This window comes from Terrapene carolina, unplaced genomic scaffold (assembly GCF_002925995.2).
Source record: "Terrapene carolina triunguis isolate 2854851 unplaced genomic scaffold, T_m_triunguis-2.0 Scaffold95, whole genome shotgun sequence".
NCBI classification, from domain to species: Eukaryota; Metazoa; Chordata; order Testudines; family Emydidae; genus Terrapene; species Terrapene triunguis.
In genome coordinates, this window is record NW_020664446.1 from 18,715,647 (window position 1) to 18,731,253 (window position 15,607).

The following is a 15,607-nucleotide window of genomic DNA, read 5'->3' on the forward strand; positions in this document are numbered from 1 at the left end:
ATCCTGTCCCTCCCCAGCCTGGTGGGGGACTCACAGCTAGGAGCCCCCAGCTGAGGTGCTCCCAGCAGCAGAGGGAGATGGGGCCTGCCTCCTCCAGCTACAGGAACCTCTGGGGCTGCTGCCCAGCCCCAGAGCTTCTTGAAGCAGGGGGAGGCACTCGGAGATGGGTCTGATCTCCCCCCACGAGAGGCCATCCAGGGGAAGGACAAGTCATGTCCCTTTCCAACCTGGCCAGGGCTTGCAGCTAGGAGCACCCCAGCTGGTAGTATGGGGAGATCTGTTTTCAAGGGGGCTTATTTCACGGTCCATGACACCTTTTTCATGGCCGTGAAATTGGTAGAGCCCTAAGCATAATCTCTGTTGCACAGGTGTCCTTTGCATCTACTGAAAGGTGTGAGTGGAGGGAAGGTTGTATTTGCCGTTGTGTAAATGTACTCGGACATTCTAGGAAATGAATGATCCTAAGACCATGTTTAGCAGCGCATCTGTACACAGTGTTCGTTATTCCAAAATATAGGCTGTAAAAGCAGAATGCAGTAAAAGCTGTTTTATCTGGCATGTTGGGGGAATAGTGGGTGCCAGTAAGTGAATAATGCCAGTTAACTAAGAGGGGGAGGGAGTTTGGGTGAAGGAGGGGGCTGAGGGCTGAGGGTTGGGGTGCAGGAAGGGGTGTGGGGTGCCACCTCTGAGAGGGAGTTTGAGTGTGGGAGGGGGCTCAGGGCAGGGGTTTGGGGCACAGGAGGGGATGCGGGGTGTTGGATCTGGGGGCTGCTCATCTCGGGCGGCTCCCTGAAAGCGGCAGCAACCTGTTCCAGCTGCTCCTAGGTGAAGGCACAGCAGGTGCCGCCCCCGCCCACAGGTGCCATTTGCCTCTGTTCCCAGCCAATGGGAGCTGTGGAGCTAGCGCTCAGGGTGGGGACAGGGCGCAGAACTGCCTGTCGCTTGAGGTGAGCGGCCCCCGGATCCCGCACCCCCTCCTGTGCCCCAACCCGCTGCCGGCCCTGCGCCAGCTGGACTATAAGCCGGTATTTCAATGAAGATCAGAAATGCCGGTTTATAGAGCTTTCCGGTTGGTGAAGTGTCGGATAAAATAGCTTTTCCTGTACATTGGGCTGAAAACTGTCCTGCCACACACAGGCTCAAAAAAGAAAGAGGGATGCTTTCTTGGTTCACTGTCAATTTCTGCAGAATGTAAAGTTTCTTGCCCTTATGGTTGCAAGGAATCTTTCAAATGTGAATAAATGTTAAGTATTATGTCGTCTTCCTCAGCCTGCAAAACTACTTGTGTCCTTGCCACTGCTTAGAGCTGTTTGATCTACAGCAGAGTAAAAACCGATCAGTCTTATCACAAGAAAAATAAATTTTACACTGCTGTTTCAGAAAACTGCTGCAGGGCACACAATGAAGACCTCCACTGGGAAGGAAGAGTTAGAGGCAAAGGTGGAAAGCAGACTAGTGGAGAATAGTACTTGCAGTAGCCAAGAGGCTGAAGAAAGAGGTAGATAACAGACCATCTGCCTTGCACCGTCCAAGAGGCTCTGGAATGGGAAAGAGGAATAAAGAGTACTGCTCCTTTCCAGCAAACAGAAGGGAATGGGGGAGAGGAGCTTCTAGATTCAGTTATTGTTTAGCTAGAGACCAGTGAAAAGAGAGTCTAAGAACAGTGCACAGTAAGGATTCCAGCACTGTCCCTTTTTCCAAGAGTTGTTGGAGGGGGAGGTGTTTTATATGGGAGTTGCGCTGGGCATTCCTCATTTGTTATCAGAATCTGATTAGTAGATTTAGTCTTCTGGTTACTAGGTGTATGGTAAAACATTGGAACTGTGTGTGGATGTGCAAGGGTAGGGGAGTGAGTGACAGCATACGTTAGAAAAGACTATCTTGAGTCAGAATTTGTGGTGGGAGGAGAATAAATATAGGGAAATATGTATATGACAAACATGGCTTCATTCCATTTTTTCCCCCAAAAATAGGTCATGACATAGCTTTTCTTGTTAATGTTTCTTTCTCTTTGTCCGTACCTATGTATTTTTAACATAAAATATTCTATTATGGAAAGAAGTGAACTGAAACTGAAGATGGAAGGTATGATTAAAATAAAGAGATGCACAGTAAGTTTCACTGGAAACAAATTAAATAGAAAGTTGACCATATTTTACCACTGAATGCAGTAAACCGTACATAATTGTTTTGCTCCTTTAAATTGCAATTCCCAGCTATAGACTTGCTATGAAAAATAACACAAATACATGTTAAATAGTCCAGTGTGTGGTACTTGTTGCTGTTTCTAGTTTCAAGAGACTGTCACAATCCAAACTGCAATCAGGCTTGTAGGCTTAACATTGCTGGTAAGGAACTTGTATACCTCCCATTTTCCTCCAGTTCACTTAGTATTGTTGCCAGAGACTGGGATATTAATATATTTTAGAAAGTACTATTACATAAGGGAAGCATTCTTGCAGGTAGCTAAGGAGTGGATGAATGTCTCTTTTCTATTAAAATACATAAGATGCCATCATCTTGACTCAACATCTGTTAAGGAAAAAGTGTGCTTTTAGGAGGATTTCCTGGATGCAAACCAGCAAGAATCCTTTTTCCTATAGTAAAATACATAAACCTCTGAAACAATTAACACCAGCTTTATTTCCAACAACCATTCAGTTTTAGTTGATTACCAGATGTTTGTTTAATAAATGAAACCGAATAGTTTAAATCCTGTTAAAGCATACATTGTGTTCAATGTTGTATTGTGAATGCAACTGTATAGAATTTTTTTTGTTCATAAAGCTTTGATTAGCTTCCTTGTATTTGATGCATATATATTGAACATGTTATGTGGTAGGAGGATAATTTTAGTTTCATACCATATTATTGTGTTTTTTCCAATATAGAACCTTCCCTCTGGCTCTCCACCTGTTGGAGCCATTAAACTTACCTACATTTCAAAGGTATGTCAGTTGACTTATAAGTGATATATTTCTAGACTATGTGTAAGATTGTAATTCTATCAGTAGATTTTGGTGATTTTAACAACTATGATTTTATGAAAATGCCAGAACTCCTTAATGAATACTTTTAATTGGTGAGAGTTTAGAGACCAGCCAGAAGAAGGATGAAAAGATTAGAAAACATATTTTATAGACTCAAGGAATTCAATCAATTTAGAAATTCAGACTGGAAATAAGGCACGAATTTTTAATGGAGGTAATTAACCACTGGAACAATTTATCAAGAATTATGGTTGATTCTGTGTCACAGGCAACTTTAAAAAAAAAAAATCCAATCTTTATTTAAAAGTTATGCTCTAGTTCAAGCAGGAATTAATTCAGGGACATCCCATGCCTTGTGTTATTCAGAAGGTCAGACTAAATAATCACAGTGGTTCCATCTAGCCTTACCTATGAAGTTACAGGTAGTAGTTTTGGGGGGTATATCTGATATTATACTTGGGGGGGGGGGGGGGGGGGGAATGTGATGTGGTTACTGCTCCTGAAGTTTCAAGAAACAGTAAAAGCACTAGAGCTAGTCAAAGCAGTAAGGAATGCAGAAATCTGTCTAGGTGTTCTTTTTACCAGCTTCTTGGGGATACTTGTCTAGATTTGCTTCAAAAAAAATTAAATTCCAACTGTTTGCCCTTGTATGTAATAGAATTAGTATTCTAAACTATGGATTCAGGATGAACTCTAATTTGAACTTGTACCTATTGGTCTGTGTTCCAGTTTGCCTCTGAGAAACTGAAGCCATTTACAAAGAAAAGAATACTCATTTAATATGATAGTTTGCAGATCATATAATCTCTTAAAGATCAATGCAGGAAACTTCTGGAAACAACATAATCAGAAACTAAATACACCTCTACCCCGATATATCGGGTCACGTTATAACATGAATTCGGATATAATGCGGTAAAGCAGCGCTCTGGGGGGGGTGGGGCTGGGGGGGGTGGGGCTGCGTGCTCTGGTGGGTCAAAGCAAGTTCGATATAATGCAGTTTCACCTATAACATGGTAAGATTTTTTGGCTCCCGAGGACAGCGTTATATCGGGGTAGAGATGTACATATAGGGGTGCAAAGTACTCTAAGAAATTCATAGAAAATATGGAGCAGAAGGGAGCAAATTTTGAGGTTAGATTGATGGAAAGTGTTACAATGTCCTGTAAGAAATAACAAGAATGGGAAAATGAAATTGCCTTCTCTTGTCCATACATCTCATTCCTGTTCTTCCCCTCTCCAATTTTTCTTGATACCTTTACTTTCCTTGTTTACTATCTTCTACAATCCATTCTCCAGTCTTCTTGTATTCTGGTTAACTTTGAGTGACATTGGGTCATAAGGGTAGGTAGATGTCCAGGGAAACTACCACAGATGTGCTTACAATGATCTTCATTCACCTCTTAATTGTATAATTTCCTCTAAATTGCACAACTCTTCTTGAAATTTCAAGTCCTAAATCTGAAAAGGTGCATAAATCAGGTTTGCAGTGAAAGTAGCGTTATGGTGATGACACTAGAAATGCATTGGGGGAGGAAGGCGGTTAATAAAATCAAAACTCAAAAACAAAATCCTTATTCCATTTTTTTTTTACCCCAAAAAGGTTTTTGGAGTTCATGAAGTCCAGTAGGCACTTTGCTGTTGCTATTGATTTCACATTCATTATGCTGAAATCCTACTAATGGGTAGCAGTTTAAAATCCTAAAATAGAGAATTCTGCCAAGCATCTAAAGCCCAAGTGTCAAGGAGTGGCTTTCACTTTCCAGGAATGATTTGGGTCCTTAAATGTAAGGAATAGAAGCATATATTTTGTGTTTCCGTCTAATGTTGAATTGTTAATCTTAAACTGAATGTGTTTGTACAATATCTAGTGTGTATATTATATTACATGTAATGTCACTTACTGTATTTATTATACATGTTGAATTTTCTTATTAGGTTAGCGATGCAACTAAGCTAAGGCCAAAGGCAGAATTCTGTTTTGGTAAGTTCTAATGTATTACACATCTGTCAAATTGCTCTTTTAAAAATAACCTGGTTTCAATTTATTTATTTATTTTCTTTCTAATATTAGGTAGTACCAGTAGTGTGTGTGTGTTCTAAATTTATTTATATTCCTGATTTCCTTCCTAATATAGAGGGAGAATGTTGGTTTCTTTTATGAGTTTTTAATGGCTTTTTAAAAACTGCAACTTATTGAGCTACAAGTGACTAGCCGGCAGCTGTTGCTGGGATGTTTTGCGGCTTTTTTGAATCAGTAGGCAAACTAATTAATTAATTAAAGAAGATGGGTTGTTCTCAGGGTACCTGACACAGATAATTCAACTCTGAAGGCAAGTAACTGAACTATTTTAATCTGTATTATAGAGAAAAAAATTGTGTAGATACTATATTGTAGACACACCATTGTTAACGATGCCTGCCAAATTGTTCACTGATGTTTTAAACTTTTGTCTAATGGTTAATGCTATGCTTAAGAAAAATGTTTTGTTTACTAGGTTTACTGGCAGTTTAATCCTTTAGCATAAAGTGAATTTATAGCTCTGATTCTTTTTCTAAGAGCACACATTTATTCTCCTTTTCTTCCACTATTTAATGTATTAAATGGCATTTGTCCAGGATTTATCATAATCCAGAATCCTATGACAAGCAATTTGGATCTTGAAAGTTCTCTGCAAAAATTGGGATGAATAACTGCTCTCTCTGAAAACCTATCCTTGTATTTATATTCAAAGAAATATTTTGACACAGCTGTTCAATAAATATCTAGTTGCTGGAGATATATCTAGGATATACTTTCTAGAATACTCTAGGTAAAAGTATATGTTAAGCTTGTTTCCCCCTTTCCATTAATTCCTTGTATTATGGGAGCACAGCTATAGATCCACACTATTGCAAAAGGCAAACTAGTAGTCCTCTATGCTACTTCCTCAATGTGTAGCAAACTGTGTGCAGTTGTAAAAAGCAGATTGCACATTCAGATGCTTAGACACAGTTCCTGTTACCCTACATAGGCACAACTCATGTTGATCTTGGGGCCTGTAACTGGAAACACCTGTATGCATTTTTATTTCACTAGTTCTTTGAAGCTAAAAGCTGCTATTTTTGATGTTTTTAATGTGTCAAGACTTGACTGTAGATCCCATACAATTATGTTACAAGAACAACATAATATGAAAATAAACAGGTACAATTTGTGCATTTCTTTTCTGAAGAGCATGTTATGCACTTTGGTCTCAATCCTCACATCTGAGTTACCTGTGTTCAGTACAGAAACTGAGGGGATGGACAGCACTGAGGTGGCTCCCCCAATTCTTGAGACTGCTGAAGGCTCTTTTGAATCCTCTCTGTAAGTTAGAGAAGCTTCAGGGCTGCTGTACAATTAATACCTGCCTACGATAGCCCCAAGAGATGGCTGGAGACTTCCAGAACACAACAGTGTTATGACTGTGCACTTCATGCTGGAGTCTGAAGATTATGGGGCCACTTGGGGATTTCCCAGCACCATGGATATCTCCAGCTGACCATGTAGCCCAGTTCTCAGGTGGGTTTGTGTTACCTGGTCAGCTCAAAGCAACCATCTAAGGAGGCCTTTGGTGCGCACTGCAATTCACATCTCTATAATCTGTACGGTGGCTCAGCCTAGACACAGCCTCTGTTGAAAAGATAGGTGTAATTTGTCCTCCTTTGGTGTAATTAGTCTTGGACAGTATTGTTGGTTCTGCCAGGTAAAATAAGAAAGAAGGACAAACAAACAAACAAAAGCTTATGCACATTTTGTTTCTGGTCTGTTAAATTATGAAAATATTTTGAGAATTATATTTTAAATAAAAGTTTGGAAATTTTTTGTCTTTTTTGCTGCAAGTGTGTTACTGTATTAAATTTTTAACAATCTCATTCCACAGTCTTAGATATTGTGGATTAACAGTTGACACTACTGTTGTCAGTTTGAGCCCAGCTTGTGAAAATGTAATGGATCATTAAGAATGTTACTGACTGAGCAATGTGGGCAGCAGTGGACTAGAGCGTTATGACAAAATAAGTTGATTTTGCTGTTCTGCCTAAGGTTTCAATCTTGAGTGAAGATTTAATGTGACAGGGTCCACTAAAGATTTTAGTTCCTTTGTTTAATGTAAACCAGATCTATTCCTACTTCCGGATAAATACTCTTCTACTGATTAGTAGCTTATGTTAAGGTATTGGCCTTGACCTTTACTCTGGGCTTGTCTATACAGCCCTGCAGTTTGGACTATGGGGTTGTGAATTGCAGCACACACGCCAAAGTGCTGAATTGTAACTACCTTGTGTAGATGCTGCTGGCGTGAACTAAAAGTTACCTAGTTTTGCTTTTACATAATCCTGTTTGAAGAGCGTTACGTCAACAAGAGCTGGGTACCTCTAGGCTTGCGCTAGCAGCATCCACACAGAGCAGATGTAGCATAGCACTTTGGTGCGCGCTGCAGTTCACATCTCCATAGTTTGTACTGTGGCGCAGCCTAGACACAGCCTCTGTTGAAAAGATAGGTGTAATTTATCCTCCTTTGGTGTAATTAGTCTTGGGCAGTATTGTTGGTACTGCCAGGTAAAATAAGAATTGGCTTGAGTCAATAGACGGCTAAATTCTGATAGTAAAATAAGAATCTTTGTATACGCTTTGAATATTTTCTTTAAAAACAAACTTTTAGTTAAATAAAACCAGTTATTAAATAGAGCCCCAAAGTTCATGCAGTTCATGATCATGCTTCTTACCCAGGACAAAAAGTAGAAATATTAGTCTGATCTTTGTTGAAGTTGTCACTTAAATGCTACGTTTTCAAATTAGAACTGTCTTACTTGTATTAGTCTGTCAATATTTAATAGTAGTAATTTGAATGTCTATTTTATAACTTAAATGGTAAATTGTGCAACTTTTAGTTAATTGTATTTCATCCAGTTAGTATCTTTGCCATGTTGTGGTCTGTTCAGAACCACATTCTAGAAATAGTCCATCCTTTTTACTTTTTTTGCCAACTGGCTTTACTTGAAAACTGTCTTTGCACATAGTGAAGGTATTATAATCCAAGAAGGGTTCATAGAGAAGGGGGCAGGGCCTGGGAGGGTAATAGACCTTGCTAAACTGAAAGTGTTGGATAGCTTCAGTGATAATTATCTGGATCCAGTTGTATCTGGAGAATTTTCTCTAAGCAAACTGTAAATATGAAAATAATGGCTTAAAGGCTAACTACTTAATAAACATAAAAGTATATTTAAAGCCTCACAATTTTGGAGACTTATATACTACTTTTTAAATGTTTCTTTTAGAATTAGAGATGATTATAATTGAGTTGTATCCTGTAGGAAATGTACTGATGCTTATTGTACTAAATTAGACAAAATTTGCAAGGTGTACTGTTTTGCAACCCTTAAGTGTATTTGTGTGTGTGTGTTGTGCTTTTTCCCATAAAAATGTTCTTTTCACAATGGTTTTTAAGATGTTGTCTAGGAAGTGCTGTCTTACAATGCCAAAAAAATCTCGAGACACAAATGTTTTTCTAATTTTTCTATGTAAGTAATTTTTGTAATCAAAAATGGGAAGCAAGTTGTACACAAGGCATTTCTTATTAAAATGTGTTTTGGGTGTATTCAAACACACTAGTGAATCACTTGGTACCAGTAATCACCTAATATCCATTGAGAGAGCTGTGCTTTGCTCATGACTTAGTCTTCCAGGGATAAAAGTAAGCTTATGCTGTGAAAATTAACTTTGTAAAAATGGCACTATAGTGTTCAGTGTTTGGCTCATGATTTCTATTTAAAATCTATGCAGTTCATAACTTAAAACTGCAAGTGAAGTCCACCTGGAATGTGAAATCAATCTGTGTTTTTCTGACTTCCTCCATTACAAATTTGTTCTCTTCTATTTCAGTTCTGCCATCGTGCTACCTAAGGAACTCTACTTCTCCAACTTAATTCAGTCTTACACCTACTATCACAACTGTTTTTTCACAACCATCAACTCAGTCCTTAAACCATCCCCCTCCTGCTTCCACTTCTTTATCTGCATAGGATCAAGAGAAAATTGACAAAATATGACATGGCTTTATCCCTTCTCCTCTTACAACTCTTTCCTCTTTCTCTGTAGTCACAGATGCAGAAGTTTTCCATCTTCTCTTCTCCTCCAAACCTCTTATTTTCATCAGTGACCCCATATCCCCAGTGCCTATTCTCATCCCATACCTTATTATTTTCCTTAATCTTTCACTTTCCTCTACCTCTTTTCCCCTGAAAATACAATCATATTTTACTGGGAGAAACTAAAAATACCCATTCACGACCCCACTTGCCTCTCCATCTACTTCCCCATCTTCTTTTCCCTTTCATCTCTAAGATAATTGAACATGCTGTTTACAATCACTGTCTAGAGCAGGGGTGGGCAAACTTTTTGGCCCGAGGGCCACATTGGGGTGGCAAAATTTGGATGGAGGGCTGGGTAGGGAAGGCTGTGTCTCCCCAAACAGCCTGGCCCCTGCCCCCTATCCGCCCGCTCCCACTTCCAGCCCCCCCTGCTCCTTGTCCCCTAACTGCCCCCTCCCGGGATCCCCCGCCCCATCCAACCCCTCTGCTCCCTGTCCCCTGACAGCCCCGCCCCCTGGGACTCCACGCCTATCCAACCCCCCCGTTTCCCATCCCCTGACGCCCCCCCTCCAGAACCTCCTCCCCATTCAACCGCCCCCTGTTCCCTGACTGCCCCGACCCCATCCACACCCCCGTGCCCTGACAGGCCCCCTGGGACCCCACGCCTATCCAATCTCCCCGTCCCCTGACTGCCCCCCCCCAAACCTCCGCCCCATTCAACTGCTCCCTGTCCCCTGACTGCCCTCCGCCCCTTATACAGCCCCCCGGCCCACTTACCACTTACCATGTCGAGCAGAGCAGACATGCTGCCGCTCTGCATGGCGGCGTGGCTCTGTGGGAGAGGGGGAGCAGCAGGGGAGGGGCTGCGGGCTAGCCTCCCCAGCCAGGAGCTCAGGGGCTGGGCAGGACGGTCCCGCGGGCCGTAGTTTGCCCACCTCTGGTCTAGAGTTCCTCTCCTCCAATTCCATCCTAGACCCTCTTCAATCTCTTTTTCACCCCTTACGCTCAATTGAAAACACAATTGCCAAAGTGTCTAGTGATCTCTTTGTAGCCAAAACTCAGAACCAGCACTCCATCCTTGTTCTCTTTTAGCTGTCAGCCACCTCTGACACATGCTGCTCTTGAAATCCTGTCCTTCCTTGGCTTCTGTAATTCTGTCCTCCCCTGGTTCTGCTACCTTTCTAAGGGCTCCTTGAGCATGTCCTTCAGAGAATCCTTCTCCAACTTTCTGTAGGGGTTCCTTGGTTTCGTTCTTTCCTTCTGCACCTTATCTCTGGGAAATCACATACACACACGTGCATTCAATTCAACAGTTCAGATACATGTCTCTTGTTGAAATTAAAATCTGAGCCTGTCTCACATCATCTTCCCATGGATTTCTAGCAATTGGCTCAAGCTCAACATGGCTACAACAAAGTTCCCCTAAGCCCTCCCCGCTACTTCCTTTCTCAAGCATTGTGGGCAACATCACCATCCTGCCTGTCACTCAGGCCCGTAACCTGAATGTCATCTTAGACTCGGACCTTTCTCTAGGTTTTCATATCTAGGCTATGTCTAAATCTTGCAGATTCTTTCTGCATAACTTCACTAAGATGCAGCCTTTCCGATTATCCTCATAGCTAAAACTTTCATTCAGGTTATTACCTCATATCTTGATTACTGCCGCATTTTTTCCTCTGGCTTCAGCAATTGTAATCTTGCCCCATTCAGAACGCTGCTGCAAAGCTCCTTTTTTTTAGCCTGTTGCTTTGACCATGTCACCCCACTCTGCATGCTCCACTGGCTTTCATTTTCAGTGCTTTTCATGACTTATCTGTCATTCAATATTGGAAAGGTTGATTCCCACTTCTGATTGGCCTATGGTGCCGGCTTCTATTGCCCACTTGTTAAATTTTCAAACAAGCACCATTGTGCTTCTTCCGATGTAGCCCCTCATGCTTGGGAGAAGCTTCCTGTAAACATCTGCAAAACTAACTCATTCTTCTAATCTTGCCTTAAGACTGTCCTTTGCCAATAAGCCTACAAAAAAAACTTGACAATGGTTAGGCTGCTGTTATGAGACCTCAGCTTACCATGGTGACCAATATTGTCTCATTGTTTCCTTGTGCTCCGCTGTTGGTTGGTCTATACCCATCTGTTGTCTCTTTCCTTACACTTAGATTATAATATCTTTTTTTCATATTTGTACAGCACCTAGCACAATGGGGTCCTGGTCCATGACTGAGTGCTCCTAGGTGCTCTGATAATAGAAATAAACAGTAATCTTTTATGTGCAAGCTAGAAAAGAACCCAGTACTCTGTCTTTGTGTGATGGATTGGAAAACATCCAGTGGAAAATCCTACTTGATAGAGAAATACGCCATTTTATGGGGAGCAGTAATGTTGAAGTGTGGAGCTAACATGCCTTGACAGATTAACAGTTCAGATTGTGCATCAGTTCTCCAATAGTACAATAGACAAATTCAAAAGAGTGATTAGAAGTCCATTAAAAACTGATAGCTAGGGAGTAATAGTTGACCTTCAGCTTGATTACACTTAGTAGGTTTGAGCTTATCCCAACCCCCAAACAGGTTAGTCCAGGTGGATACTGTGCTTAACACAAAAGAATAGTTGGGGGAGGAAAACTTGTCGCCAAAGATAATTGGTCAAAGTTTTGGAAAGAGAAATACCCAAACTCTTAACAAGCATGAAAGCTGGATGTAGTGTGAAATTTAGACTAAACTGAGTCAAGGAGGGACTGCATAAGATGGCGACCTCTTATTAAAACAAGGTTTTTTCATGGCCATTTTTTTTTTCAGCAATTTCTATGTTGGGTAGTAAAGTATTAACTGGAAAGTTTTTGAAAAACACAATTCATATCTGAAAAAATTATCTAGCTACGTGTAAAATGAGATAAACTTAAAGTAGTGAAAATTTCATGAGATGATTTCTGTGACAGTGTTGCATAGAGGAGGAAGATGTAATAATCCAAGTTGAGTATTTAAACTATCTGATTTCAATTATTTTTTCAGTGAAATTTAATTACTTTCTAATATCTTAACAGTTATGAATGCGGGGATGAGAAAGTATTTTCTACAAGCCAATGATCAGCAAGACCTAGTAGAATGGGTAAATGTTCTGAACAAAGCTATCAAAATCACAGTAAGTAGTTCTATTAATTTTTCTACAATTGAGAGTATTAATCATCTGTAAAGAGACATTGTCAAATAGAAAAAAAAAATCGACAAAAATCAGCAATGAGCCTTGAGCGCAGACGTAAAATTTGAGATTGACTAGATTTCTGTCTTTAAAAATTGTTCTCTTCCCCCCCCCCCCATTGCTAAGCCCCATACAAATGGAAGAAACTGACTCTACAAGGGAAAGAGGGAAACAGACTGAAGATACTTTATTTTTACATTGAAATAGGTTTTATCTAGTTTTTCAATAGTAACAATAGTTTACAATTACTGAAGTGTACTTTTTAGTTTAAAAAAAAAAAACATTCAGTATTTGGTCTCTTCTTCTTTTTCTCCTTTTGTGGAAGAGGTTGATACCACTTTATTGTAGTTTAACCAATGTGGTCGTTTTCTGGTCCCTTCTGAGTTTAATTTAGCAATATTCGAAGAGAATAAAGTTTGTTACATTATAGGGGGCTTTGATATTCAGTTGCATCTAATGCAAACTGCTTGTATATCATGGCATTCCACAGATCCTGACAGTGAAGGGTTAATTTAACAAATAAGCTGCTCTCAGAGAGGTTAAGTTACATTTTTGTCTTGCACAGCTTGTTACCACATGACAGAAAACGCCCACAGGTTACATCTGATCTTTTCATGAAGCAGAAGTTACTTTAGCCTATTTTCCTTTGTGCAGTTTCAGAGAAGAAACTTCATAAGTGTGCTTCCAAATCAACACACAGGACTCAGACTGAGGACAGTAAAAGTATTTGTACTCCAGCTCCCAGTTTTCAGTAACCTGCTCCTGGTTAGGGTGTCTAGGGAAGTGGCATTTGTAAGTGTTGACATTGTTGCTATTTGATGTAGCTCATTTTCCCCTGGAATTACAAATATATTTGTAAAAATATTTTGTTTCTACTTTAGGTTTGTTACTGTTGCTTTCCAGTTAAGGAATAAACTGTATCAAAGCAATGTATTAGATGGTATTTGATCCTATTTTTAAAAAAATACCTAAATAGAACCTCTTTGAGGATATCACACAAAGAAATACTCTACAGTGTTAGCATTTTAAAAAAGGAGTAAAATATGTTCACTTAAAACTTAGTGGGATTTTTTTATGTTAAAAGCTGCATAGCTTTAACTAATTGTTGAGTACTTCATTGCATTTCCAAATCAAGGAATTTAGTTTGTCAGAGGAGATTATAACATGTCAAATTTGCATTTCAAAAAGGCTAAATGTGATGAGTAGGCTTTATTTGCCTAAAGCAAGTCCAATTGTTTTAATACTGGCCAATTGTTTTGTGCTAGTTTGTTTTAAAGTTATTTGAGAAGTGTTATCTGACAATTCTAGCTAACTTAAGGAGAAGATTCCAAGTATAATATGAAGTCATAACAGTTGACTAGTTTTTCATAAGTATGTAGGTAGTGGCATTACTTATTGGAACTGCTAACATTCTAGGCAGTGTTGAATGTTACTGCATTTTATTTGCTAACTTTTTCAAAATGTAACCTGTAAACATATATCTTATAGTTCAGTGCATTCTGTAGTTACTATTACAGATTAGAATATTCTTTTGGCACAGGGAGTCAGCATTCCTGACATTAAATTTTATTGGGTTTAAGACTGTCTCAGTTCTAGGTATCGAGTAGCATTCCCATTATAGAATCATAGAATATCAGGGTTGGAAGGGACCTCAGGAGGTCATCTAGTCCAACCCCATTACCAAATTTAGGGTTAAACTTTGTCGACTAGGTAGACTTCATTGAGTTTGAAATACTCTGTAACATAAGGATCTTATTGTCATAATTTATGCAGTGTCTCCATTATTGATAGGAGTCCTACATCTCCTCATTGGGCTCAGAGCCTGAGGGACAGATATCACCTTCACACTCTTTAGATCGCTGAACTGGCCATGGAGCAGGGACGCAGGTTCTAGGTAATGGTTTTATAAGGAAGCCCCCATATGGTGTCCTCCTGTTTGAACAACCCAGACACAAAATACCCTCCTTGGCCTTGCTGGTCATGGCCTGTCCCAAGGGAACTTAGGGCCCCATCAGTGTCTCTCAAGGGAAGAAGATCCCCCATCCTCCTGTACAAGAACCTATTGAGCAGGCTTATCAGCTTGTACACCTCACCACAGGGTTGGACCCTTAAAGAAGAAGGAATCATGGAGGAACCCCTGGATGTCCTTCCACATATTTCCTCATCTCCGGATGACACTTACACTTGAGTCCACTTCTTCACCCCAGAGGATTTCAAGGTCTTTCAGTACCTGAAAAGAGAAGTTGGCCACTGTAACAAAGCAGCCTTTGGCAGGACACTACTGAGAATATCAATTCAGGACTATCGAGAGTATCAATTCAGGACCAATTGCTTACAGCAGGGCAGTCACAGCCCAAGGCTGGGGGACCTTCACTACTAAGACACACCAAACCAGCCAAACAGAGAGGACTTTGGTTTTACCCCACTGGCTAACCAGAAGTCATACAAGCAATTCCCTCAGACACTCCAGTTTCCCAGTATCACCACAAGCACCATTCCTTATGGGGATGAATGGTTATGAAAACCAATACCCCAGTAAAACAAAAAAGGTTCTCCCGATCCCAAAGGACCAAGCCTCAGACCCAGGTCAATATACAAGTCAGATCTTACTCACAAATCACGCTGGTGCCAATCCTTTAGAATCTAAAATCTAAAGGTTTATTCATAAAAAGAAAAATATAGATGAGTTAAAATTAGTTAAATGGAATCAGATACATACAGCAGTTGCAAAGTTCTTAGTTCAGGCTTGTTTCAGGCTTGATGGGATTACTGCTGATTTAAACCAATCAAGTCTCTGGACTACAAACATTCCAGCTTGGATGGGTCATTCAGTCCTTTTGTTCAGAGCTTCAGTTTCAAGCACAGTTCCTCCAGAGGTCAGAAGCAGGATTGAAGACAAAATGGAGAGGTTTCCAGGACATTTTATATCCTTTCCCATGTGGAAGAACCCCTTTGGTTCTTACTGTGGAAAATCACAGCAGCAAGATGGCGTTTGGAGTCACATGGGCAAGTCACATGTCCATGCCTGACTCAGTTTGCAGGTAGAGCAGCCATTGCTCACATGCTACCTTGAAGGTTCCCAGGAAGGCTCCTCAGATGTGGATTGGAGACTCAGAGTCCATTGTCACTTAAGTGTTTCTTGATTGGGCACTTAGAATAGTCCTTTCTCAAGAAGCTGACCAAATGCTTCGCTGATGCTAATTAGAATCAAACACATTCAGATACCAGTACATAGCCAATATTCATAACTTCAAATACAAAAATGATACACACACATACAGCATAATCATAACCAGCAAATTACA

General features: G+C 40.2%; 1 protein-coding gene across 3 annotated transcripts in view; it reads left to right on the top strand.

Moving 5' to 3' along the window:
* PLEKHA1 (pleckstrin homology domain containing A1) overlaps positions 1-15,607 on the top strand; it is an 80,943-nt gene that overhangs the window by 26,725 nt on the left and 38,611 nt on the right. For all 3 annotated transcript variants that reach the window (XM_024216982.3, XM_024216983.3, XM_024216984.3), the window contains exons 3-5: positions 2,892-2,948; positions 4,929-4,974; positions 12,148-12,245. In XM_024216982.3, coding sequence (XP_024072750.1) covers positions 2,892-2,948; positions 4,929-4,974; positions 12,148-12,245 — 201 coding nt within the window. The remainder of the gene's footprint in view (positions 1-2,891; positions 2,949-4,928; positions 4,975-12,147; positions 12,246-15,607) is intronic.